General features: G+C 38.2%; 1 protein-coding gene across 1 annotated transcript in view; it reads left to right on the top strand.

Annotated features, from left to right (window-relative positions):
* LOC123694114 (POU domain, class 2, transcription factor 3-like) overlaps positions 1 to 26,697 on the top strand; it is a 71,722-nt gene that overhangs the window by 44,284 nt on the left and 741 nt on the right. The window contains exons 3-8 of the mRNA XM_045639433.1: positions 21,783 to 21,830; positions 24,939 to 25,051; positions 25,260 to 25,349; positions 25,568 to 25,649; positions 25,796 to 26,053; positions 26,233 to 26,618. Of these exons, the coding sequence (XP_045495389.1) occupies positions 21,783 to 21,830; positions 24,939 to 25,051; positions 25,260 to 25,349; positions 25,568 to 25,649; positions 25,796 to 26,053; positions 26,233 to 26,618 (977 nt within the window). The remainder of the gene's footprint in view (positions 1 to 21,782; positions 21,831 to 24,938; positions 25,052 to 25,259; positions 25,350 to 25,567; positions 25,650 to 25,795; positions 26,054 to 26,232; positions 26,619 to 26,697) is intronic.

Genomic DNA, 26,697 nt, shown 5'->3' with positions numbered 1-26,697 from the left:
ACAATTGAAGTGTTGGTTTGAAACTGATTTCTTTGATAACTTGATAAGAGATAGAAAGCGATAGTTCGTTAAAAAAGACTGCTCTTATAAATCAAGAACAATGTTAGAACTAATATTAAGTATAAATAACTGTTAATTGTGTACAATAGAAGTAGATACAACCTAACCGGAGTCAAGTTAAACAACATAAAACAGTAGGTATCATTAAAATTGTCAGTCTTAACTCTTATGAATGTTAACAGCTTACACAATGACACAGCTTCACGAGACGTTTCAAGGTTACTGCACTTAAACTATTTGAATAATAATTGAGAAACAAAGCTTGATGAAATGAATAGTTTTGTTATTCGTATCGAGGTCGTGTGATTTCGCTCAAGACTCGGATTCCGATGCTAATCATTAATTACTAAATAAATAATTAGAAAATACGTCAAACGATTTTTAATGTCGATTCTATCGGTACACAAAAGTTCAATTGTTGTCATGATTATTTCTGTGGATAACATTCATCGTTGAGTCTCAAGTTATCGCTCGGCTCTAGCGCTTCCGCTTCAGCGAAGCGATCGCGAGCTATGCACTATAATACAGTTATACACTATTATGGGATATATTATAAACAAACGAACCGCTATTGGTGGAGGATGAATACGGGAGCACAAAGCGGCCGGTACGCGGCGTGTCCGGGAAACCAGATATTTAATAGGGCTTTGTTGTTCTTGTCATTGAATATCATACGCGTCATATTAGCATTGATTCTTGCCTGTGCGAGTGTGTGTGCGCAGGGAATAAACATTATGCAGCAGAACTTCTTTTTTATTTTACGTTCTCTAGGTATATTTCAGGAAAGTTTATTAAACTTTATTGTAAAAACAAGTGAATGCTCGATGAGGCTTTCGGCCGATTGATGATAAATAAATCAACGTAAAAGCTGTCAACGTCTAGTCGTTCTATCCATTTCGTTATTCCGTCATCCATGGTCAACTGCCAACACGCGCGCGCCGTGACGCGGTAATGGCGGTAACGAGCTGAGCTACATTAATCAGATATTATAATTTATAGCACGTCATATATTTTGTTTAACATTTCCTCAAAAGTCTACGCAAAAAAATGGCTAAGTACACTTCTCTGCATTACGGTTTATCTAGCTCGTAGAGCACAACGGTAACTGAGTAAGATAAATTTTAATCTATATTTTCACATTTTGTTCATATGTAGAATGATACATTTTAGATACTATATTGTTTTCATATTCTTCTCACAAGTTACAAATTATGGTTTATCAATCTAGTATGAAGCCAGTGGAATTAAAAGATGTCGATAACAAGATTTAATTTTGTCTCTATAGGTACCTACTCATGGAAAAAATATGTTAAAAAGACGTGTGGCACTCGAGGACTGCCGCGGTAAAGCTATTGCATAGCATGAGTCGGAGCCGTCGGAGTGGGGAGCGTAAGGTTTTTTCGTTACGGAATTTCTCGATTCAGTCCCCGCGCTCAAGGGCCCGCGATAGAAGCTATGCAATACCTAAAACACTTTTCCAATAGTAAAAAATGTTAAAGAGCATGTTTGAATGGAATATTGTGTAGTGGAGGGCTGAAGAGGCCGGAGCCACTCGCGCTAACGTCGTTAGGTGCTCTCCAATCTCCGCAGGAATCGAATTTGCGCCCTCGCGCCGGCCACTACATGTGATGGATTTGTGAAGTGGCCTTTGAAATCTTTCACGCGTTAAAACGGAGGTAATCTCGTCCCTCCGCCCGCGGCCTCCGTTTTGTTTACCTAATCATTTTATTGCTCCCTCCCCTCCGCACCCCTCGCCCGCCGCCCGCCGCCCGCGGCTCCCTGCGCTCCAATTTATTTGAAATGTGTAATATCAGCCGCGACAGATGTCTGCAACCCTTGCCGACAAGTCTCGCCTCTTGTTCTACACGACATTTTATTGCAAAAAAATCACTATTCCTGAGAAAATTCGATCACAAGCTGCGAAATTTAATGTTTTTTACCCTAAAAAGTGTGTCAAGGGAGCGCGGCAGGGTGCGGCGCGGGGTGGCGCGGGACGAGGGGGGGACACGTCTCCGCAGAAATCCGTTTTTTAGCACAAAAACGAAGGAGCGGAACAATGCGTGACCCATTTCCGCCGTGGGAACGAATAACGACCGCGTCTCCGAAAAGCTCGCGATTTGCGCAATAAAAAATGCATTACCCCACATTTTAAAAAATTCCACGTAAAAAGTCGACGCGATCGCATTGTTCGGGATATTAAAATTTGAAAACTTTGGAAGGGTGAGATTTATGTGCAAAATAACGGTTTCGGTAAAAAAGTTGGGGATTCAGCTGCATCCATAAGAAAGGTTCGCTAATGAAGCCAAGCGGCCCAGTGACACAGTCTCGCCGGTGCCTGTGCGCCGCGCGAGGGGCTCTAGCCGCTAATTGTTTACTGCTCCCACTAGCTTGTATACTATTGTCGATCTTAAAATGCGTTCACATTTCACTCTCTTACCTATTATTATATTATTCTACATGTTCTTACCTATCTTATAAACGTCTCCTTTTCATTAGGGATTTTTCCAGAGGCGTTAAAGAAATCTATAGTAAAGCCGTTTTTTAAAAAAGGCAACAACCATGACGTAAATAACTATCGACCTATTACTTTGGTACCCATTCTATCAAAAATCTTTGAAAAGTGTATGCATAAAAGACTAGTTAATTTTTGTGATAAATTAAATATTATTGCTAAAGATCAGTATGCGTTTCAGAAAAATAAATCAACCATATTGGCTATATATTTCCTGATGGATAAAGTTTTAGGCAGCATTAATCAAAACAAATTAACTGCAGCTCTTTTCTTTGACCTTTCCAAAGCGTTCAACTTCGTGTCACACTATAAACTATTAAAAAAACCTAGAATCGTACGGTATAAGAGGGCAAACGCTTCACTGGATAAGATCTTACCTTCAAAATAGGCAGCAGTGTGTAACAATTTCTGGAGTAAATAAAAACGATGAAATAACGCAATATTTTTCTGACTACGAAATAATAAAATATGGCGTACCGCAAGGCAGTGTACTTGGTCCAATTCTTTTTGTATTATATGTAAATGACATAGCTAATATAACAAATCACAAGTGCATCTTATTTGCTGACGACATTTCTTTAATTGTAACTTCTGATAAAAATAATATCCATGACCACATAAATGACATTAATTATAGTATTGACAACATAATAAAATGGCTTGACATTAATGATTTGAAAATAAATTTGGACAAAACAAAATTTTTACAATTTAATAAATTTAACTTTGACATTCCTAAAATACAAGCAAAAAATGAAATAAAGTTTCTAGGTGTGACAATAGATACAAATATAGACTGGAAACTACATATAGAAAATGTGTGTAGTAGATTAAATAAATTTGTTTTTGCATTAAGTAAGAAGGGTTACAAACTTAAAAACCGCACTTACTTCTTATTACGCTTACGTGGAATCTGTTTTGCAATAGTACCGATATAACAAGAGCATTTCTGGCTCAAAAGAGATGTACAGTATACGGGCCTTATGTGGTATGACTTATGAGATCGGATCAGTCCTGTAAGCCGATATTTAAAAAACTTTGTCTGCTGCCATTGCCATCTCTTTACATTTATGATATGTGCGTGTTTGTGACTAAGCATATGTATCTTTATAAAAAGGCAAGTGATTTAAATAGCCGTAGTCGTAGAGATCCAAGTAAACTAATTTTAAAAGATAATCCTAGATTAAAAAAATATAATAAAAACTGTCTTTGTATGAGTGTAATAATATATAATAAAGTGCCAACTAAATTAAAAAACTTAGATACTAAATTATTTTTTAGAGAACTTCATAAATGGCTTCAACAGAAATGTTTTTATAGTGTTAAAGAATACCTAAACTCGTAATTAACATTGTCTACTTGCGTCTTAATATTGATTTTGTAATAATGTATGTAATTTTTGTAATGAATATGAATGAATTGTGAAATATTAATTATAATAATGTGAATGAATAACAAATGAATTGATTTTAATAAAATAAAATTAAGAAGACATAACTAAGTAATATAAAATGTAATAATATCTAATGAAAAATGTATTTAACCTCCTGAGACCCAGAATTTTTTTTTCTTTCCTTTTTAATAAAAATTAGCTGTATCTGTTCTAATGCAATTAAAGATATTCAAAAAAATGGAAAAAAAAAATCTTTTGTGGAAAACTTGGATTTTCTTTATCTTCTAATATATATAAATCTCATGTCACAATGTTTGTCCTCAATGGACTCCTAAACCACTTAACCGATTATAATAAAATTCGCACACCATGTGCAGTTCGATCCAACTTGAGAGATAGGATAGTTTAAACATGTAGGTACCACGGGCGAAGCCGGGGCGGACCACTAGTGTCATATATATTACAGGGGGTCCCAGTTCCAAGTGTAATAAGTTTGTGAAAATGAAGAAAAACTTGAATCTAAATATTTATTATTCTATCCATTGTTCTGTGTCTATTTTTTGTAACTTGGTTCAAAGATAGGTAGTTTTAAGGGTGAGAAAGGACCAGTTCAAGTATTTTGCACCGGCGCAGCGGTGTATTTATATTGTCACGTCCACCCCTAGGTCTTAATTCGATTATCCTCTCGGTCAGCCTCCTCTTATGCTTGGTCCACGTCACGTGCGTCCCCGAGATGGTCTGCCAACAACTGAAGATGACATACATAGTGACGATTCTGTTCTGAAATGACTCATACTCATTGGACGAATGGAAGAAGAATCATTTTCTGATATTTGGGCGGCTTCATCGGTATCATTTGGGGGATTATCTTCATCTCAAACATTTATTTATTCAATTAGACTTCTTCTAAAAGCAATTTTGAATCGTCACAACAGTATTAACATTTACCACCGATTCGGAAAGCAGTATCTATGGAGAAAAACCGGCAAGAAACTCCATAGGTCCATCATATAGGTCAATATTTGACTCATCCAGGTGTTGGTAGATCTCAGTATCTTATAATCCTTGAAAATTATAATAAAATCTGTAACATAAACTAAAGAATGTCATATAGATTATAGCTAATACATGGGGCCCTCGTAACCAATACCAATTTGGCAAGAATTGAGACCAAATGTCTTACCAGTATGACATAAAAGAAAACATTCATATTTTTCACAAGTTTTAGATTTATCTTACAAAATAACTATTGCGGTTGCGGAAATAATATCAATTATAATTAGATATACAAAGATATACTGCAATATACGAATGGTTCCACTAGAAATGTAAGATTACTGACCACGTGTTTGCCGACGCACATCCACCGTCAACTTCGAAATGAGAATACTTCAAATCACTGTCACTTATAAAACCAAAAACCGTTTAGTATAGCGGATGACATACCACTACATCGATTTGAGGTATTATTCCCGCATATACGCAAAAGATGGCGTTGAAATATTTTTTTATTGTTTATGTAATATATATATGACCGCAGGCCCCACGTTGAATAACGGCTAAACATGCTGAAATAATGTATCTTATTATTAACACCTATGTACCTATACCATGTTTACTTGCAAATAAACGATTTATTTATTTATTCATTTATTTTACTCTCATATTAAAAATGCAAACTATCTCTTATCAAAACAATAAGAACAATAGGTAGGTACCGTCATACCGTTATACCAAAACTGAGTAGATATTGTCATCCAGGTATGGATAAGGGCATATTATTATCTATAATGAAGCACTTGTAGGAGCACAGTGATCAAGTCACTATTAGGCCCGTATTAATAAACCGATCTCATACTCGCATTCAAGTGCGAAATCAGTTGATTTGTTAAGATCGTGGCTGATTAATTAACACATATGTATTACCTACCTATATCAACATCGTCTCAAACGTGATCGCTTGCAAGTCGCAATGGAGGGACTTGAAATGCCATTATTTTTCGAGCCGATCATTCTAGTAGTAACGTCACAAGTGCGCTGATAAGAGCCGAGTGTTTAATATATTAATCAACGCTAAATTCAGCTGATAACGCAACCTCTACTGACAGCTCAAGTTTTGTTTATTATATGCCCCGGAATCACAGACACAATAGAAAATCTATTGTGTCGTGGTCCGATCGGGCCGCTCGGGGCTCAATGGGTTATAGTAAGTATTATAGCTTAGCAGCTCAAAGAGCATACTCATACTCGATCTGAGATCGGTTTATCAATAATCAATGCGAGCCTTATTTAGCACTTTTATATAAATTGATTCATTCCACGCCTACGTAACGTAACGCTATAAAATAATATTAAGTAATATTCTACATACCTACCTACGTAAAGTACCAAAACGAACACCACACCTTTGTCTTGATTTGTTTTAAAAAGGTGCTAAGCTTTACATCATTTATTGTTTTTTGTTTGATTGTATTGTATCAACATAATAATAATGTATCCCATTACTACTTACACGTGACTAGAGAGGTTCCTATAACATGTACCACTTTTTAAAAACATAAATGAAAGCTGCTCAAGCTTAACAACATATTAATAATGATGAACTCATACGATGGCCAATAGGTAGGTACGTAGGTACCTAGTTATCATGCATTTCGCTTCATATCCTTTGAAATAATTTATGACCCTTCATAATATTATTGTGATATTATGCTTCACTATACTATAATATATTGTTACATTAACATCAAAATTTTTTTTTAAAATATGTCACTAAGAAATTGGTTTAAGTACCTACATGTTCCTATAGAGCTAATATCTATTATCTAAATCATGGCTTGGTGCTAAATAAGAATTTTTATTTATTGAAGGAAATGTTATGATAATAAATAAGAAGTTGACGTACTTAGGTATACAATATATGTATAATTGTGCCAGATGCGATAGTGCTCGAAACACAACAGCTCTACATTTTATGTAACTTTTTTCCTACATTTGAAAATTGTAGCTTGAATAATAATCAATCATTGTAAGCTTGTCATTAAAAATATATTTTGTAGTAACTCGGTAAAAACTTCCAGTTAAAAAGCTTGGTTCAAGACAAACTTGGAGTGATTCTGTCATGCAAATTCATAACATACCTAATTAACTTTTTTACTAGGTGCGGAAAGGTATTTACTGATAACTACAAAATAAAAATTGTACCTACCTATGTGTTTGCATTTAAATATTCGTTCGATCCGTAAAGTTAATTCCAAGGTGTGTGGTGAACAGATAGTTAATACTAATAGACAATGAGATAGGTAATCAGACGATATATTTTAATATCTATTATATTATAGTTCACTTTTCTTTTTTCATTTTTTTACAGACGGTTGAAACCCAATTTTGCAAAACAGGAAACGGTCTATCATAGGATAGACCGTTTCCTGGTTTGCAAAATTTATCAAAGATATGTACTTATTTTATGTGAGTAAGTTATATTATATAAGTTAGGAACTTCACTTATATTTCAGCGGGAGCTTCCATTCGTTAAGAGTTTAGAATGTGAAGTTTGAAGATACTATACCAAATAGTAGATACACTTTCCCAAGTCCAGTGAATACAATGCTAATGAGAGTATACTGGTAAACGAGTTCAGTGAGAAGCCAGTTTGTGTATACAGCGCATATGTGAGCGTGCGGGCCGCGGTGGTGTGCTAGGTGTCCCGCGTGTCGTATGCAGCTCGGAGCCGCGTGAGGACGCGGGAGGGCCGAGAGGCCGCTATGTAGATGAGGGCGTGGGTATGCAAAGCAGAGCCCCGCCCCGCGCCCGCCCCGCCCCGCCCGCGCCGCTAAAAAACGGCTCCTGCTGCCCCCGGGCACCGGGGTACCTTTGTCTCTCAACCCTTGCACGTGCGCACACACACACGCGCGCCTCACCCGTCGACGCGACGCACATAGCCGTCTCGAATTGCCTTTGTCAATGGTTGTAACTGATTTGTTAACAGTCGCGAATTTAGACACATAAATTACATTTTATAGCGGCTGAGATAAAAAATCGTTTTATTTTAACTCTACCTATAGGTAATAAATCAAATTTTGTTCAAAAATATTTAACGGTACATAAGCATAGTCGTTAATTTATTTAACGTCTTTTTATAAACTTAAAATAGGTATAGAACTAAATCGAATATCGATACGACTCTAAAGGTATTCGCTAAATGCAGAGAGGATTGAGTTTTACGATGCTAATGTTTGCAAATTTAATACACGTGCATATTACGCGCTTCGAATTTCAAATAACATTGGTAAATAAAACTCAAACAGAACTCGTTTTGTGAGGCTCTACAATTTTTATTCGCGCCGCGAGCTGCGTCGCTCTCTCGGCCGGTTCATTGATTCATGTTGGGAAATACCTTCGAAGCGATATTAATATTAATAAACAAATTAGAATATTATGTTAATAACGCGAGCATCGAATGATTAATTAATGAAATGCGATTAAAACGCTAATCACCTGCGTGCGCGCCAGATGCAAGTGAAGCGCGTAAACACGGGTGTGTGTGTGTGCGTGCGACCGCCAAACTCGCCACTTTCTACTATTTACGTTGATTGTAGTTGACATTCAATTAGTATTCCATGGTTTGCCCCGCACGTCTGCTATTTGCGAGTTGCTCAGTACTTCGCCCAGCACCAGCAAGCAGCGCAGGCAGGACGACAGGCCGCGCTCGCCCGCGCCGCCGCAGTCCGCACGCTTCGCTACTCCCGAGTCCCGCGCCGCCTTATTAGATTAAACTTAATGCGTTTATAATGTTTACATCGACGACACCATTACGCTAATGTCGGAAACGACGGCTCGTTGGAGGAAATTTGTTTAAATCACTTACTTTGTACCTATAAAAAGCTTATTTGCTGACAATTTGTATGATTATTTACCGGTTCGTGATTACCGACGCGCCTTGGGAAAGAAGACATTGCGAGGGTATCATCATCACAGACACGGATAGATTCATAACATAACTACTTACCTACTGTTCGGTGGCAGTTAACGAACTGCATCTTTCAATCTGTGCTACTGAATGAGCGAAAACACACAGAAAAATAAGTTGTTATATAAAGTCATAACATTATTTGTATGTCCACTAATTATAGATCGAGCGTACTTAGTACCTAGATGTTTGTTTATAAAGACAACGTTTGATGTTGCAATTTCTGTTGCCTACTTTATGCAGTAGGTACAAAATAGATAGAAAGATAGATAGATAGATAATTTTTATTGTTATTCCCGCTTCCACTTCGCTCATAAATAAAAAACCATAATATCAAGGCACGTTTAGTTTGATATTTACACAATTGATCGAGAACCGTTGAGTTTGTGAAGACCTGACCTTATAAAAAAATTAGCAGCTAACTTTTATAAATTAATAATTTGGAACATTACTTTATATTCATACTCCTGCCTCTGTATTCATCCATATTTAACGTAAACGGATGAGTATTTTAGTCAAATATCTCAATAATTGTAAGCGGTGCGAGGGAGCGGCAGTGAGTAGAGTGCGGCCGAGCCCGGGGCGGCCTTTGATCCGCCGTCAGCGGCAGATCCTCCCCAACCCTTCCGCTCCGATCAAACGCCGTTAAACGATTTTAATCTATCGATGAGTTCAATACCAGAAAATTAAACACATCTCGGTCTGATTAAATTCCTTCAAATCTACGACTATTCTTGTATATTTACTCAAATATGTGCCGTTTTAACTATGAAGTGATTTATCGATACATTTTACGTCTAAACTTTAGACGTATAATGTGTCGACGTGACGTTAGCTTTAGACTCTAAAGCTTTAATTTGTGGCAAAACATGTAGCGAAGTAAAAGCTCGCGTAAAGTTAAAAGAAAACTAGTTCGTTTGACAAGAGTCGACCGCGGGTACTTGTCGAGTTGTGATCTATTTAACTGGTCGATATCGTTCCATGACCATATGCAAGAGGCAGCGGCTGTTTCGTACACCCGCGCTGACGTATGCGGCCGCACGACGGCGGCCATTACCGAGATTTACTGATTGCATATGTACCTACATAGATTAGGTACACGACGCGTACGCTGCACGATACGACCCTAATACAGAGAGCGATGAATGCAGATTAAAGTTCTATTTCTCAGAAAATTGTATATCAGTTCGTTCAGTGAAGGAGCAGCAGCTTATGTAGGAGCCTTGTAAAAATGTATAAGGTGTATAATTCTTCTTTGAACTGACTGGCAGAAGAAAGTGTTTGCGAGATGATCAATAGGACACGTCCACCTGAGTCCTGACACGCAAGCTGCGCGCGCCACGCGCCGCCGCAGCTGCCGGCGCGCGCTCTCAAATCCGTTTGGCTAACTGTCAGCCTCCACTCTCGCTCACACTCAAAGGGTTGCCTGTCGCGAAGCACTTTCGTTGGTTCCGCCCGGCCACTCCGCGCGCACACCTTCGCAGGGATGACCGAGACTTCTATGATAAAAGTATACTGACATCGAACATGAATAAAATATAACGCTGTAACGTTGTTTAGTATGAGTTCGAGTTAAAGAGCTACGTGATGCGAATGTGCGATCGAGGCGAGTTTTATTTTATCGAAATCAAATCGTGTTTAATCTTCGACGGCTAGGTGAGGAGAATCTGAAACACGTTCCGACGCGAACGACATTAACTCGTAAATGTTTCGGCGCGGGCGAGCGCGAGCCGGCTCGGCACAGTTGCCGCGTTCAAATCGATTTGCATGCGAATTTGGCGTGAACTCACACAGTTGGGCTCAGCCGCGCACAGCGGCACAGATGTCGCCGTCCACTCGCGCCAGCTTAATAAAATTGCACGAAAAAGAAAAATAAATAAGTAGTATTTAAGTTTTCTAATGAAAATCTGCCAATATATTGTTCCTTTTCCTGAACCTGAATCTGTAAATGTAATCCCACTATATTTACCCAATATAATTATTTTCACAAAGCAAAAACTAATGACCTATTGAACCCCATAATTTGATGAGGTTAGTTTTACATACTGTTTATATTTTGTGAGGTTCTAAAAACTAGCCTCATCAAATTATGGGGTTCAATAGGTCATTAGTTGTTTGCTTTGTGAAAATAATTATAGATATTATTCAAATTAAAAAAGTTATATTTTGGAATAAACATTGTTCTCTAAGGGAAAATAAAACAATTGAGTTTTCAGTAAACCTAAGAACTTAATACATCTTTGTAAATAAATTTCTGGACTGTCTGCAGAACTTGGCACACATTTTTATTTCTCATTTCTTTTTTTGGCAAATTAAGTCAACGATTGAACTCGGCTCCAAATTTTACATTTATGTTTTTGGTGGGATACTGAATATACACACGGCTGCTGCTCGCCAGTTCTCTTCGCTTGAACTCGGCTTGATAGATAATTTACAGACTCAGGTGGAGAGCGAAACAGATTCCGATCAAACTCACTGACGTACAAAACATAAGTACGTCCGCGTCTATGTCCAGTCTGCGGTAAACATGAGTTGAATAAGAATGCCCGCGGCCCCGGGCCCGGCGGCCCGGGTCGCTCGGCGGACTCAGTGACTCACCAGGCCGCAGGCCGCAGCTACATTATGTTGTTGTTTGCTCCGGCTGGTTCATACATTCACAAATCACAACGCGCTGGCTCTCCCTCGATACTCCTAGTCCCTAGACCTTTATACAGCAAAAACTTGTAGATCCTTCGAATCAAACTTAACAACAGTAACTTATTATATTGTCGGAGGTTCCGACATTTTCTTTAGTTTACAGTTTAGATAGTTCTCTAATCTATTGGAACATTAGGTAATTCGAGCATTTCTAAATAAATTAAGCTATCTATATTAGGAAAGACATGATTAAATATTATTCCCAGAGTGCACACTGTATTAAAATATAGAGCGCGCGCAATGTTTACATTACGTCCGCTGGCCTGAGATTTACTGAACCCAAAGCGATAAAATATGATTGAGCTGATTAAACTTGTCGCATTTCAGCCATTAAATAAATCAGTATAAAATTTCAAAATACGGGTCATTTAATGATAATTTAGGTGCGATAGCGGCGGCGAGTCGCGCGCCACGTGCGCGTAATGCGCGTAACGTGGCCGTCGAGTCGCACGCCGCGAGTTGCGCGGCAGTCGGCGGGTCGCAAGTCGCAACCCTTCCGCGGCCGCGGCCAATGGCGCCGCGCCGCATGCAGATTGGCTATTTACATAAATTTACATGCGACATCGGCGCCGCCTTGCTACCTGCGCCTCTGCCGAGATGTGAAGGGTTAACTATGTGTTTTTTAGCATAATAGATTAGGTATCAGATTTTTTAATTTATATAGGGGTCGCTCGTAATGTTATTATGTAAATGTAGAGGCGATGTGTTAGAGTTCAACGCTATTCGACTGATCTACTTGAATATAGAGGTAGGTACATGATATTTTATTTTATGTATTTATGAGGTAGGTATTTTATTCGTCGTTCTCATTAGATAGAGTTATAGTCCATATGAAATAGAAATACATCAAATAGATCACATTACCCACTATCAAATAGACTTCGCATCAAAGACACAGTTATCTCGCCATCGCATCGCCAAGATGCTGGCTCGCGACAAAGGCTTATCTCGCATTAGCGGCGCTGCAGCTGCATCGGCTATTGATTAGCACCACCCTCCCCCTCGCCCCCTGAAGTCCGCTCGCCGGCCTTCCCCCCGCCCCGCACCCCGCACGCCCGCAACACGCGCCCCCGCGACACCCTTAATGAGCTGCAAACTACTCACATCTCGAGGCATTCGTCCGCAGACACAATGGGTGAAGATCCCACCAATTACTTTTCATTTCATTTTTATTTTAATTGAATACAAGGAATATAAAGTAATACCGGTATTTTTATAATAACTTATGAAAAACGAAATTCATTCACACCCACACACGCACAAACACAATTGGATTCAATCCTGAGACGTCGAGCCATGACAATGTTTACTTCCTCTGTAAAGCGTTTAGAGGTGAAATATCATAAGTGATTTACTTACTGCAAAGGTGCAGAAAAATAGAAAGTGCATGTTACCTTTAATTCTGCGCTTTCTACTTATAGCTTCTGTTAGCTATTAAAAACACTTCTGTTTTAAATTTAAAGAAACTTAAAAGCTATTTTTAAAATTAAATAAATAGGTACTTACTATAAACGTAAACAAAACTCGTTTACTTAATATGCAGGTATTTAAAGTTTATAAGTACCTATGTAGTTGCATTGAAGTATAGTTAGCTACCTACTAGTTATTATTCTATGGTATACTTACAGATTTTACATTTTACTAAAAATGCTGTCCTCAAGTCGAAAATACTTCCGATCGTTGTTTTATTGTCCTCTCAATGTAATAAATCAGATGTGCGTATGCAGCGAACGGGGGCTCGTTGTTTGCGATTCGATATTCAAGTGAAACAATATTTACCTTGTAACAAAGAGACGCAAAAAGAGCGCGTAATAATAATACCTATTGGAAAGTAAACTCGGGAAGTTTAAAGCGATTTAAAAGCAAGGGTGCACGTGGAGCGGGCGGGGGCGCGGGGCGGGCGGGGTGGCTATGTACAGCACCAGTTAACGGGATTAGCGGCACGCGCAACCCTTCGCTGCGACCTCATTCGGATACAATTGAAAATGCAAATACCGCGCTAATCCAGCATGGCGGCCGGGCTCCCCCCCTCCCCCCGCGCCCCTCACGCGATGCAATCTGAATACCAATCGATAAGAGTCGCAATTCATTACGGCTGCAGTCTGCACTCCGGCCGATAGCGCTCCTCCCGCTCGGATACCGCTCTGAGGGCGGCGGACTATTTGTTTGCCTCTCTGACTCAATATCGCTGCATTTTATTTGAACTGGAACTTGAAGCGATTTCGCAGAGAACAATGCTAATGTTGTCATCTTGTTGTCATATACTTAGGCACACTTTATGAACCCGTTTGATATCTAACGACGATATTATCTTGTTAACATGCTAAACAAATACTCCGGCTCAATTATAATATGTAAACATAATAAATAGAAATCTAATACTTTCTTAGCTATTCACTACTTATTACAATATTTTGAGAGGACTTTTGCAAAGTATACATTGTGCGGTGCAATTTATATATGTTACCGGAAATGTATGAAATCAAGGAATTGTATACAATTCCTAGGAAATGTGTACAATTGACAACATTTCAAAATTTTAAGCTACTTATTTTTTTATTTTAACGAAAACTAGATCAAAAATTATGATACACGTATTTTTTGCTTTTTCTAAATATGGAAGTTTTCATTCATCTTTTTGAGTTTTAAAATCATCTCATTCTAAAATGTCGTAAGCGCCAAATGACGTCATACCTCCGTATGGAGGAATACATTTTTTCCTTTGCCACATACCTAGTTTAAATTTAAAAAAAAAAACTTGACAGCTGACATTTTGACACATTTGTCACTTTGAGTCGTCAAGCTTTGTAAATATTGTTATTTGTTATTTGCTGATCCAAATTTTAAACAAAAGAAACTTATTCACAAGTACTGATGATTATGACTTTATGCAGGATTTGTTAAGGGGTGCTGAAAATTTCTGGGAAACAAATATACTATCCCAAAAACGTTGGAAAGTGTTAAATAAATACAACTTTTAGTAAGTAAACAAAGTCTTTTATTTCAAGAAAATTATGAACACTATAGGCACTATTTGTATAATATAAATAGATATAAATGAATTGGTCCAACTCCAATCGAACAAACATCACGCTAATGAGATTAAATTAGAAAACCAAAACACAATAACACGATTTAAAAGTTTGTTTACATGAATAATTCACAAAAATGACATATAATATGAAATTTGACACATGCCATACCCTGTAAATGTCAGTGATAGTTTTTTTTTTTACTTTTTTTAAATTAGGCTAAGGCGCATTTTTATTCCTCCGTATGTATGACGTCATCATCACATTTATCGTTTTTATTTAATTTCTCTTAAAATATGCGATTAAAAAATGAAATAATTTTTTTTCTGTAATCGCAAGAGCAAAATAAAGAAACGGTTTTTTTCTTTCGTGGCCTTATAAAAAATGAAATGTTGTCAATTCCGATACCATTTAGGAAATGTATAAAATATTGTTTAAAAAACTATTTAATGCATGCATATCCTAGGAAATGTATAATCTGCCTAGGAATTGTATACAATTCCAATATCGTATTAGGAAATGTGTAAAGTAAATGCTTTCTGTAATAAAACACGTTGTTATTTTTTTTTATTATAGCTCTTATTGATACAATCGAGTTACAGTCATACCGTAAAATTGTAATAATATTATGTTCATATTACTAATTATTAATTAACATTTTAAAAATCAACTATCTAACTTTTAACGTAAATATCACAAAATCAACTTATATTAATTATTCTTATAAAATCAAATTTTCATTTGGCAAGTAATCAGTCCCCTTGTCCCGCTGTCCCCGCGTATATTTGGCGCAGTCGAATTGTATAATCCGCCGCATTACATTACGGCTAGCTGTTTTAACATGCCGAAAATTCGTCTTTTTCCAAAATTCTACAAAAAGACGGTCGCGAGCCGACGGAGCCCCACTTCGTGGGGCTCCTATTTCTGTGTAGTTTTAAAAAACACGAACCTAACCTAACCCATCCCCTTATCCAAACCAAAAATTTCTGATTACGAATTATCGGCATAGTTACTACAAAATACCGACCGTTTGTAAACGGCCAGATTATATACAATTTGCCTGTGACATATCAATATCTTAAATGTTTTACATTTCCGATAGCTATTTAGGAAATGTATAGATTTTCTAGGAAATGTGTATAAGACAATTTATTTCACACATTTCCGAGCGATTTTAGGAATTCTATACATTTCCTAGGAATTGTATACAATGACGGAATACATACATTTCCGGTAATATATGCAACAATATAATCGTATTCTAAGATCGTATTTATAAATTATTTGAAAGGATGATGTAATTAAAAATTGTATCCTTCAAAAACCTCATTACATGTCATTTGATAAATAATTGAAAAGTTGTTAACGCGTGACGTTCATTACGCGTCGGGGATGTAAATCAGAGAATGGGTTGCGATGTGTGTCAACTGCCAACTGTCTGTGGTCCTGTGGAGCGGAGGAGCACCTCCCCGGGGACCCCTCTCAGATCCCTCTCTCTATTACAGGATCATAACAAGCTACACGATGCTCATATTATCATTTATTCAATTACAGTTTTATCTATGTTTTAATTGGCCGGCCTCAAGGCCTTAACAGGTAAAAAATTCAGTCTTGGTATTTTTAGCACAAAGACAATATATTATTTTAGAAACCTGTAATATTTATTTTATTTAATAAAAATAATTAATAATTGTAAGATACTTCAAATAAAAATGGTAGGTATACTCATTTAAAAGCGACAGTAAATTATAGGGAAAATTATATTATTTGAAACACACACACTTGAAATTTACACCGATCCATTAAAAAAAATAACGTCGCATTTTTTTACCAAAAGAAATAAAGTTAAGTATTATCAATTATTGAAAAATTTTGTAGGAGATTGATTATTATTTTATTATTGATTAAGTATAAAATATTATGTGAAATATTCCATATTATTTTATGTACCAGCATAATGTATCTAATGAAAACTAAAACTTAAAACTTGGTGTACATATGTATTTCAATGGAATTTAGCAAAATTAAATTTGCTGTTCCATTTGAGACATAATATCCACAATAATTCAGTATTAAAAATAGGAACAAAATATTTATGAGCAGAGCACAAGTGGACCCCGCTACATTATAATATTAATTCGTAACAAAAAGATGCAGGTCGGAGGGTCAGCCGGCCTCCCGGAGGGCGAAATGCAGCGAATGTTAAAACACTTGTTAGCCACACTTAGAGCCGCTATAAAACACATGATTACATTATTTTTATTTCTTTACTATAACGGTTTAACTTCACGATTTATTCATGTATCTATTGAAAAAAAAAAAAAATTTTGAGCGCTTTGCGTATTTTTACCGAATTATTAGAAGATAGTTTGTGATTTGATATATGTATTATATCTAATTAATAAATAAATTTATAAAGAGACTGACTGCATTTGTGTAATTTATATGCATTAGAAAAAACACCTTATATGGCTATTGGATAGTCATTAAGCTCAAATTGAATCGCCGGAACGTGTACGAAGTATGAAATCAATCGATCATGATATATTAAAGTCCGCAACCCCGCGCCCGCGCCATGAGGCGACATCTATTAATTATGAGTAATGGAGAGGAGGCGCGCGCGCAACCCTTCCCTTGCGTCTAAGACACGTGTGGAACTAAATATATGATGTAAATTGCATTATGGAAATATCATAAAATATAATCGCTACGGGCTACGAGCGTAGCCAGCGTAGCAGCTTAATTTTTCTTAAAATGGTTGATCGTTGTTTTGATTAGTGTAATATTAAAACAGTTGATATCCCAATGAATTGAAAATACAAAACTGCGCCTCACTGACCTATATAGAACTGTCGATCGAAATTAGAAACGAAGCGTATGAAGTTACATTTACATGCGATCAGTCGAGCGTGACTCGACGGAGGGTGGCTCCTAAGAAAAACATCATTTATGAGACCGATCTCGATAGTTTATTCAGCTTAAAGAGTTCTCGAGTACAAAGAGCGAATTTCTTATTCAAAGTAGCAATATATGGGCGCCTAAATAAACAGCTCGCCACTGCAACTCAAAGGCCGCGGCCGCGCTGCCGCTGTTTGCGCATTTCCATTACAAAGTGCTGTTTATACTTTCAGTAGCCCCTTGGACCACTGATTGAACTTTCATGTCCGAACTTTACATTTCAAAACGGTTCTCGGTGCTCTACGGAAATACCGATTTTATAAGTGTCTACAAGTTTATATTCCTTGCTTTTAGTAGATACCTATTTATAAAAAAAAAATCAATCAAGACAACCTAAATGTATATTTATGAGAAGTCACAAAAAAAAACGAAATTAATATATTCGCTATTAAGAAAGTCGAAGACATAAACTGCAGGCTTTGTCTGTCACTATGTCCCTATAATATATGCTTTCATCTTTAAAACTACGCAACGGATTTTGATGCGGTTTTTTGAATAGATAGAGTGATTCAAGATGAAGATTTTAGTATATAATTTATTACGTTTTAGCACAGTATTAGACAACGCGGGCGAAGCCGTAGGCGGTAGGCTAGTATTATTGCAATTAGCAACATGCATATCTACCAAAAAAGATATATTATGTACTAGCTTTTCGCCCGCGGCTTCGCCCGCGTTTTCAAGGAAAAACCCGTTCCCGTAGGATTTCCGGGATAAAACCTATCCTATGTCCTTTCTCGGGTATCAAAATATCTCTATACCAAATTTCATGCAAATTGGTTCAGTAGTTAAGGCGTGATTGAGTAACAGACAGACAGACAGACAGAGTTACTTTCGCATTTATAATATTATATTATGTATTAATAATATTAACGGTTTCGCTAGTATAGTGTTGCTAGAAAGGAGAGTGTCATTTGTAGCATAAAAAGTGAATAAGAAGCAAGGGGTGCGGGGTGCAGCACGGGCTGCATCATGTAACTTAACCGATTTCTAACTTTTTTCAATCAAACTCGATATCGGAATTCGCGCATCGGTTAGCCGAACCCGTCGTTCCCCTTTCATAAAAAAATTAAACAGCTTTTAACGTGCATCGCCGGGCGAAAGCTTTAAAAAAATTCATCTCAGGTAATCGAAATAATGGCGAGACGCGCGAAAAAAATTCACTAAGGGCGGAAAAGAAACGGATTCGTACAAAAAAGTTCAATTTTTAATTCGAATGCGGGATCGCGCTCCGGGCGCGGCGCCAGTCGCCTGTCGGCCTTCGCACCGCGCGCACTAGTCTCTGAGCTCCGCTCCTATCCGCTACGCCGCGCTACGACCGCGCGATCCGCTACGCCGTAGTCGCTGCAACTCGCTCACCATGGTACTCACGGCGTGCGTGCGCGCCTCCTCGCGACCTTTCTGCGCATATCGTAAGTCAAGTGCCTGTTTATTTTATAAGTATATTCGACTTCGCTATTTAGTGTGCATACTATTCTAGATTAACTAAAAAGGTGCAACTGTTTCTTTTGAAATTGAATAATACAAAATATTAAAGTACATCTTCAACATTTTACAAAATCTTTTAGATGTACATAGTTATCTTGTTGTCGTCCAGCGGTTGAAATTCGATTATAACCAAAATATCTGTTATAGTGTGCATTTCTTTATTTGTATTGGTTTAATTGGTTTTATTTATTTCATATGCATCTTTATAAACTCTTATGCTTCTGTCTGAGCATGTTTCATTTAATAATATAATATCATTTAATAAGGGTGTGCCCCTTATTAAGTTTTTGCTTCTCGTGGTACACGGTACCGTGGTACGTGGTACGTGGTATAATTATTAGGTGAATTTTCGATTTTATAGCATCATTTAGTACGTAGAGAATAGTCAAAATATTTAAATAAATCTACGAGTACCAACCTAGATATAGGTCAGATGATAATCAAATATCAGATGATATTCAAATGAAAATCTCATCTTTTTATAGGTTTGTACCTATATAGGTACTTTAAATTGAACATGATACGAGCTGTTGAAAGATGTTCATATACTTACTACTTTTTTTGTAATTATATTAAGTATCCTCATGTACTTTACAATGTACCTATATTTTTATGTTCACATTTTCACTGATTTACTTGATGCTTATTCAAGTTTATTCTATGTGTACGTCCTGAGCTTGACGCGCGGTGCCGACCCAAAAGGGAATATTAATGAGTCCTATGTGGCCTTAACTCCTTATACATTATGTTCCTGTTGCCAACATGATCCTGCAGCCCCTACGGGTTTCTTGTCGGTAGTTTTATACGCTCATTATTATTTGTACCATCGATTGATGTTATCTATCGGCTTGTTTAATTATATACTTTCTTCTCGCCTCTGGGTAAATCAATATTAGGTACATTATATGAACAGTATCCTGTCAATCCTTTGCTGCCTCGGTTGTTGAAGCGCAAAACTGCGGGACAAATGAAGAAAAAATACTTAATTAATTATATTGTTAGAACGTTTCGTTACAATAGTAGCAATTGATTTTGATATTGTCCACTATATTAGGTGTTCTTCATAGAATTAAAAAGATTATTGTAGTATCCAGCGTTGTTTTTTTGAGCTCGGTTGTAATTTTATACGATTGAGACGTTTTGTAAAAAAACTGACAACTGTCGCTTTTTTAGCGATTAAAATAAATTTAATACAAATCCTACCCGACATGGATGTAGGTACTACGGGTACCCTTTCCGAATTACTCGATCTCGATACGATAAAAAACTGATGACGATTCAATAAGAAGCATAGCACAATGCGCCGTGTTTTATGATTTTTTACGAAAATAGTGTTTTTGCCTCGCTGTCAGCCCCTTGTCTGCGCGGCGGCCGAGCGCCGACGGGCTCTATTTGCGTGCGCCCGCGCACTCGCAAATCCTTTATATCCGCGACTGTCGAACTCTTGGATTATCTGCAGGTATATGCATTCCCACGGGACGTATTCTATTATCGAGTCTATTAACCGTGTGTAGACGTAAAAAAACGCTTTTGGCTGTGTATTCCGAATGTAGCACGAACTATAATACGAGACCTATGGAGCGACTGATCTTTAAGATAATGCTGTTGCCATTACATCAGTAATTTTTTTAATAAATGCCTTCGACATACAATATTAATTATCTGTGATAACTAACTTTTATTTAAGTAACGGTAATTCAATAATTGTATAACAGAGTCGCGCACACGTTAGCTAAACGTATTTTTTATAGTGTGACGTCACTTTATATCGAACTGTAATCAAGTGGCGGCCGGTAGGCTTGTACTGCTTCAGATTATCGGATTAATTGACCGCCGTAATTAGCTGATCTCATTAGCCGACACCGGCCGCTGCGCACCGCGCCCTAACGCCTAGATACTCTTAGCTCCTACGGTCACTAAATAAACAAACGTTAATATTGCACCTCACGCGTTTAAAACAATTATATTTAACAAGGGTCTGTTGTAACAGGGAATAGCTATATAATTGTTATCAATATGCAGTGAACTATGAAGATGGAATGAATCGGACTTAAAAGTAGGTACATAATATTATAGTCGATTGGGATTTCTGTAGGAGTACCTAAAAGTACTATCATTAAAATCTGACTTCTTGCCTGCTTATTCTATAAGCAGGTAAATGAAGGTTTCGGGAGCGACACCGCACACTGGTACCAGCCCGGCCCGCGGCGCGGCGTTGCCGGGGCGGGCGGAGCGGCCGGAGCGGCTTACCGCCGATAATCTCGCGATTAGGCCGAAGCCCAACGTCGCAAGTTAACACGCGAACTCGCTTCCCTAATTGTATCAAAGGACACTTGCTTCGTGCCCACCTTCGCCGTAATTGGGTTAGCCGGGCTTACATCTGAGAACATTGAAACACGATCTTAAAACTACGACTAAGTGACGTAACAGTTAAAGCGTGTTGTTTATGTTACACTAACAAAGCGTATCTTAGTAATTAGTATTCTCAGGTTTTGAGAGTAAAACTAATCTACGGACTACGCCTATGTATTATGAAGTGAACCATGAATATACTTGCCCATATAATTGCAATGAGACTGCTTATCTATCCATGAAACATTTATTTTATATTATTATAATTATATAAACATAATATAGATAATGTGTGTGCTCATATCCATTGTTTGTATGTTGCAGAGGAATCCGGTGATCTCATAAAGTCGCCCTCCCCGCCGCCCAGCCATGGTGAGTGCTCGCTTCTACTTACTTGCTGACTTCCGATCATTATGTAACCGCCTCCCATTTGTATTCTATACATACAATTGTAACCCGTATATTCAATAAATACACACATACATAATGATTATAATAATGTACACTTTTCATTGATTGAAATGTTAGTTTCCATTTAGATAGATAGAACATGTATCGAATAATATGTTAATACAGGTAAATAGTGAATAAGACATGACGCCCAAAGCATAGGCTCAAATGTAACTCGCAGCTCCATCCGTGAACAATGCGCCGCGCCGGTGTGAGGCGAGATGCAAGGTGTGAGACTCGCAAGTGTCCCAGCGGGAAGGGTTGCGTGCGCGCGCGCCACGCGGAAGGATCGGCCCGCGCGGCGCACGCGCACGCAAAAACTGCACCTCTTTGAGGGTCGCGTCATTAGGAGAAAGTCATTCTTGCCGAAAGGGTTCCTTGCTCCCTTCCCGACTGTCACGACTCACAATAGATAGCGCGAGCCGCGCGCCGCCCGAGCGCACTTTCGATGCTGTGCGATATAATATACGTCGATGGCTAACACATAATATCTCTGAATAGACGTATAGGATTGGGGTACGTTTAAATAGTTAAATAACTATTGTCATTTTGTTTTGTGTAGGTATTTAAGAAGTGTCCTTACTCCAGGCTTAGGACACTGGTATATACCTTGTACGCGCCGCCGCTAATAAGTAGCTTTAGAAATTACTTACCTTATTGCCTCAACATACCTACTTAGATAAATATTTTAATCATAGATAAATTTTAATCATAGACACATATCAGAAATTTTAAAACAAATTACATACTATTATTTCGCTACTTTTAAAACGTTTAGATGCGCTAAAAAGTAAAATATTATGTTGACATATTATATCCAATTTAGTAGAGGACGGATAAGTAAATTCCATTAGGAGCACAGAGCGATGCAGCCTGCAGCCTGCAGCTAACGCAGCCGCACAGCATGCGCACAGCGAAGCGTGAACCGTGCAGTTTTATTGAAAATATTCATATTTCAAACCAAGTCACGCTCAAATGTGCTTCACCCGTACGTTTTGAGTTGAAAAGGTTTTTTTAGCACAAACTCTTATTAATTCACCCCATTTTGTGTTCATGCGATATCATTGTGATTTTGTGCTGCGTCGATTCGTTTATTGTTCAATTTATATAAAGGGTGAAAAGTATGTATTCGCTATTATTAGTTTCGGTGCTAAACTTTGTGTAATACATGATGGAACTTTGTATGTTTTTTGATATTTTAGCAATTTATAATTTCATTTATTAGGTAGAGTAATTCCTGATAAACTCTACCAGTTAGAGTTTATCACGAATAGAGAGACGGGCAGACGCACGGAAAACTTTGCTTTATAATATTATTAATTTCTTCAATCCTTTGCTATTTACATTTCTTGTACCAAAGATACATTCCTTGATGTTTATCTTTATATCATACTCAATACTCATGATTTGTAAAATGATTTTCAGTGATTTACAGAATATTCAATGAATTGTTGGATTTTTCTCCTCTTGAATAGTTGTTAAACATTTTAAAAGACTAGGCTTATTTCGGGTGAGCAGCGAGTTAAAAATCGATGAGAATATAAAAATTATTTGACTAAAGCCCGCTGGAGGTAACTAACCTAATAAGAAGAAGAAAGGGAAATTTTGGTTATTATCGTTACAAAAGGATAGATATTTTACTAAATATTATCTCAGTATAATATTATGTATATGTTACCGGAAATGTATGTAATCCGTCATTCAATTCATCACAAAATTCATCACAATTCCTAGGAAATGTATATATAATTCCTAAAATCGTACGGAAATGTGTGAAATAAATTATTTTATACACATTTCCTAGGAAATCTATACATTTCCTAAATAGCTATCGGAAATGTAAAACATTTAAGATATTGATATGGCGCAGGCAAATTTTATATAATCTGGCCGTTTACAAACGGTCGGCATTTTGTAGTAACTATGCCGATAATTCGTAATCGCTCGCGACCGTCTTTTTGTAGAATTTTGGAAAAAGACGAATTTTCTGCATATTAAAACAGCTAGCCGTAATGTAATTCGGCGGATTGTACAATCCGACTGCGATAAAATATATACGCGAGGACAGCGAGACGAGGAGACTGATTACTTGCAAAATGAAAATTTGATTGTATAAGAATAAATATAAGTTGATTTTGTGATATTTACGTTAAAAGTTAGATAGTTGATTTTTAAAATGTTAATTAGTAATATGAACATAATATTATTACAATTTTACGGTGTGACTGTAACTCGATTGTATCAATAAGAGCTATAATAAAAAAAAAAATAATAACGTGTTTTATTACAGAAAGCATTTACGTTACATTTTCTAATACGATATTGGAATTGTATACAATTCCTAGGAAGATTATACATTTCCTAGGATATGCATGCATTAAATAGTTTTTTAAACAATATTTTATACATTTCCTAGGAATTGTATACAATTCCTTGATATTTTCATACATTTCCGGTAACATATACATATCTAATATTATGTTACCGTAAATTATTGTTTTACAAGTGATCCAATACTTACATTAGGTACACGCCCTGGGAAATGTGTACATTTCTTAGGAATTGTATAGAACTTCCATATCGTATTAGGAAATGTAGATACAAAAATAATACTTTCTGTACATAAAACAAACAAAACGACGTTAAACTGAGAATCAAAGTAATCATCAAGATTCATACCGTCCTATTACAAAACTTAAATATGTCTTCATAGTCTCATATAATTTACTACGTATATCAAGCCCGCGGCTTCGAAATTCGGCTTTAAAAAAAAACAGCATAGTTCCCATTCCAGTGGGATTTCCGGGATAAAAAGTAGCGAATGTCTTATTCTGGGTTTTCAGCTACGTACATACCAAATTGCATTGTAATCGGTTCAGTAGTATTTACGTGAATAGAGTAACAAACTTCCATCCATACATCCTCAAGTAGGATTTCCCACATTTCCGACCAATTTTAGGAGTTAGGACAGATTGAATACATTTCGTGTGTTATATTGTCAGTTTCAATAATGGCTTGTTGTGGTTGCAGACGGGTCGGCGAGCGGCGAGGGCGAGCAGAGCGGCGACGAGCGGCCGCCGTCCGCGCCGCTGGCGCTGCCACTGCACCGCGCGCCGCACGCCGCCGCCACCGCCGCCGTGCTGGTGAGTGCCAACAGCCAACTGCCAACGAGACATACGCACCTTTTTAGGTGTATTGTTTTCAACGATGGTTTAACTTTTTAGCAGTTAAAACTGTAAAAAATGTTTCGCATTTCATATTCCTTGATGCTTATATCTAACGATATAATTATTACTCTTCACCAATTTTTGATTGACGATGACCACTAATAATGACGTATGCGTATTTCAGAACGCAGCGGGCGCGGGCAACGCGCTGGCGCAGCTGCAACACTTGCTGCTGACGCAGCACGGCGCCCACTCTCTCCTTCTGCACACACAGGTCATTTCCATTATACATACAATAATTGCAGAGGACAATTCTGTAAAATAATTGGGCCAAGAGCAATCTTATAATAAAAACTGCTTTATTATAAAGACATAGGTAGTTTGAGGATCTAGATTGTATTATTATTCAAAATCTATATTCATTTTCATCGGTAAAGTGTGTTTTCTCGGTTTACAAGCTACGTAGTAAACAGCAAAGCTCTCACTCCGCAGGTGCAGCAGGCGGTCGCTCAGGCCGCAGCGCAGCAGCTGCAGCAACTGCAGGCCAGGGCCAACGCCGCACCCCCCACTGCAGGTAATTATCCATACGTGATAATGTATTATTAATAATGTATAGGTATTATTAATATATTTCGCCCGATAATTTCGGTATATTTTGGTAATGTTTATTTGTATGATTTGTCGGCATAGTTAGAACGAATGGTGTGTGCCACGTTGCAGACACCCGGTCGCCGTCGCCGCGCGGGTCGCCACCGGGCGCGGCCGCATTCCTGACGCCGCACACGCCGGGGCCGGGCCGCGCGCGCTCGCCGCACGCGCACGCGCTGCACTCGCACACACACTCGCACACGCAGGCGCACTCGCCGCTGCACGCGCACGCGCACAAGCCGCGTGCACTCGACCCCGCCGACGACACCGCGGACCTGGAGGAGCTCGAACACTTCGCGAAGACGTTCAAACAGCGACGGATCAAATTAGGTGCGCACCCTTATCTTTGAGATTGCATGGAAATAGCGCAGAAGGCGGGCAATGAGCGGTGCCTCCGCTAGATTCCTCTATAGCTATTGTAATATTGTTATTCTCTGTCATAGTTATCGAGTACAAATGAACTATTTTAACGATAGAAAACAACCGTTAATGAATACGTGATTTGTCAGGTTTCACACAAGGTGACGTGGGTCTCGCGATGGGCAAATTGTACGGCAACGACTTCTCGCAGACTACCATCTCACGCTTCGAGGCGCTCAACCTGAGCTTCAAGAACATGTGCAAGCTGAAGCCGCTGCTGCAGAAGTGGCTGGAGGACGCGGACTCGTCGCTGAGCGGCGGCGGCGGCGGCGCGGCGCTGGGCGCAGGGCTGGCCGAGGCCGTGGGCCGGCGCCGCAAGAAGCGCACCTCCATCGAGTCGGGCGTGCGCGTGGCGCTCGAGAAGGCCTTCCTGCACAACCCCAAGCCCACCAGCGAGGAGATCGCCGCCCTCGCCGACTCGCTCTGCATGGAGAAGGAGGTCGTGCGCGTCTGGTTCTGCAACCGGCGCCAGAAGGTATACCTATTTTATGTTCGCTTTTGACTAAAAGGGTGGCGTTACAGTTCTACGAACAGGAGCATTTATTACACACTTA

Source organism: Colias croceus, chromosome 8, assembly GCF_905220415.1.
Source record: "Colias croceus chromosome 8, ilColCroc2.1".
Taxonomy (NCBI): domain Eukaryota; kingdom Metazoa; phylum Arthropoda; class Insecta; order Lepidoptera; family Pieridae; genus Colias; species Colias croceus.
The sequence above is the reverse complement of the archived record's forward strand: the minus strand, read 5'-3'. Positions and strand labels throughout refer to the sequence as shown.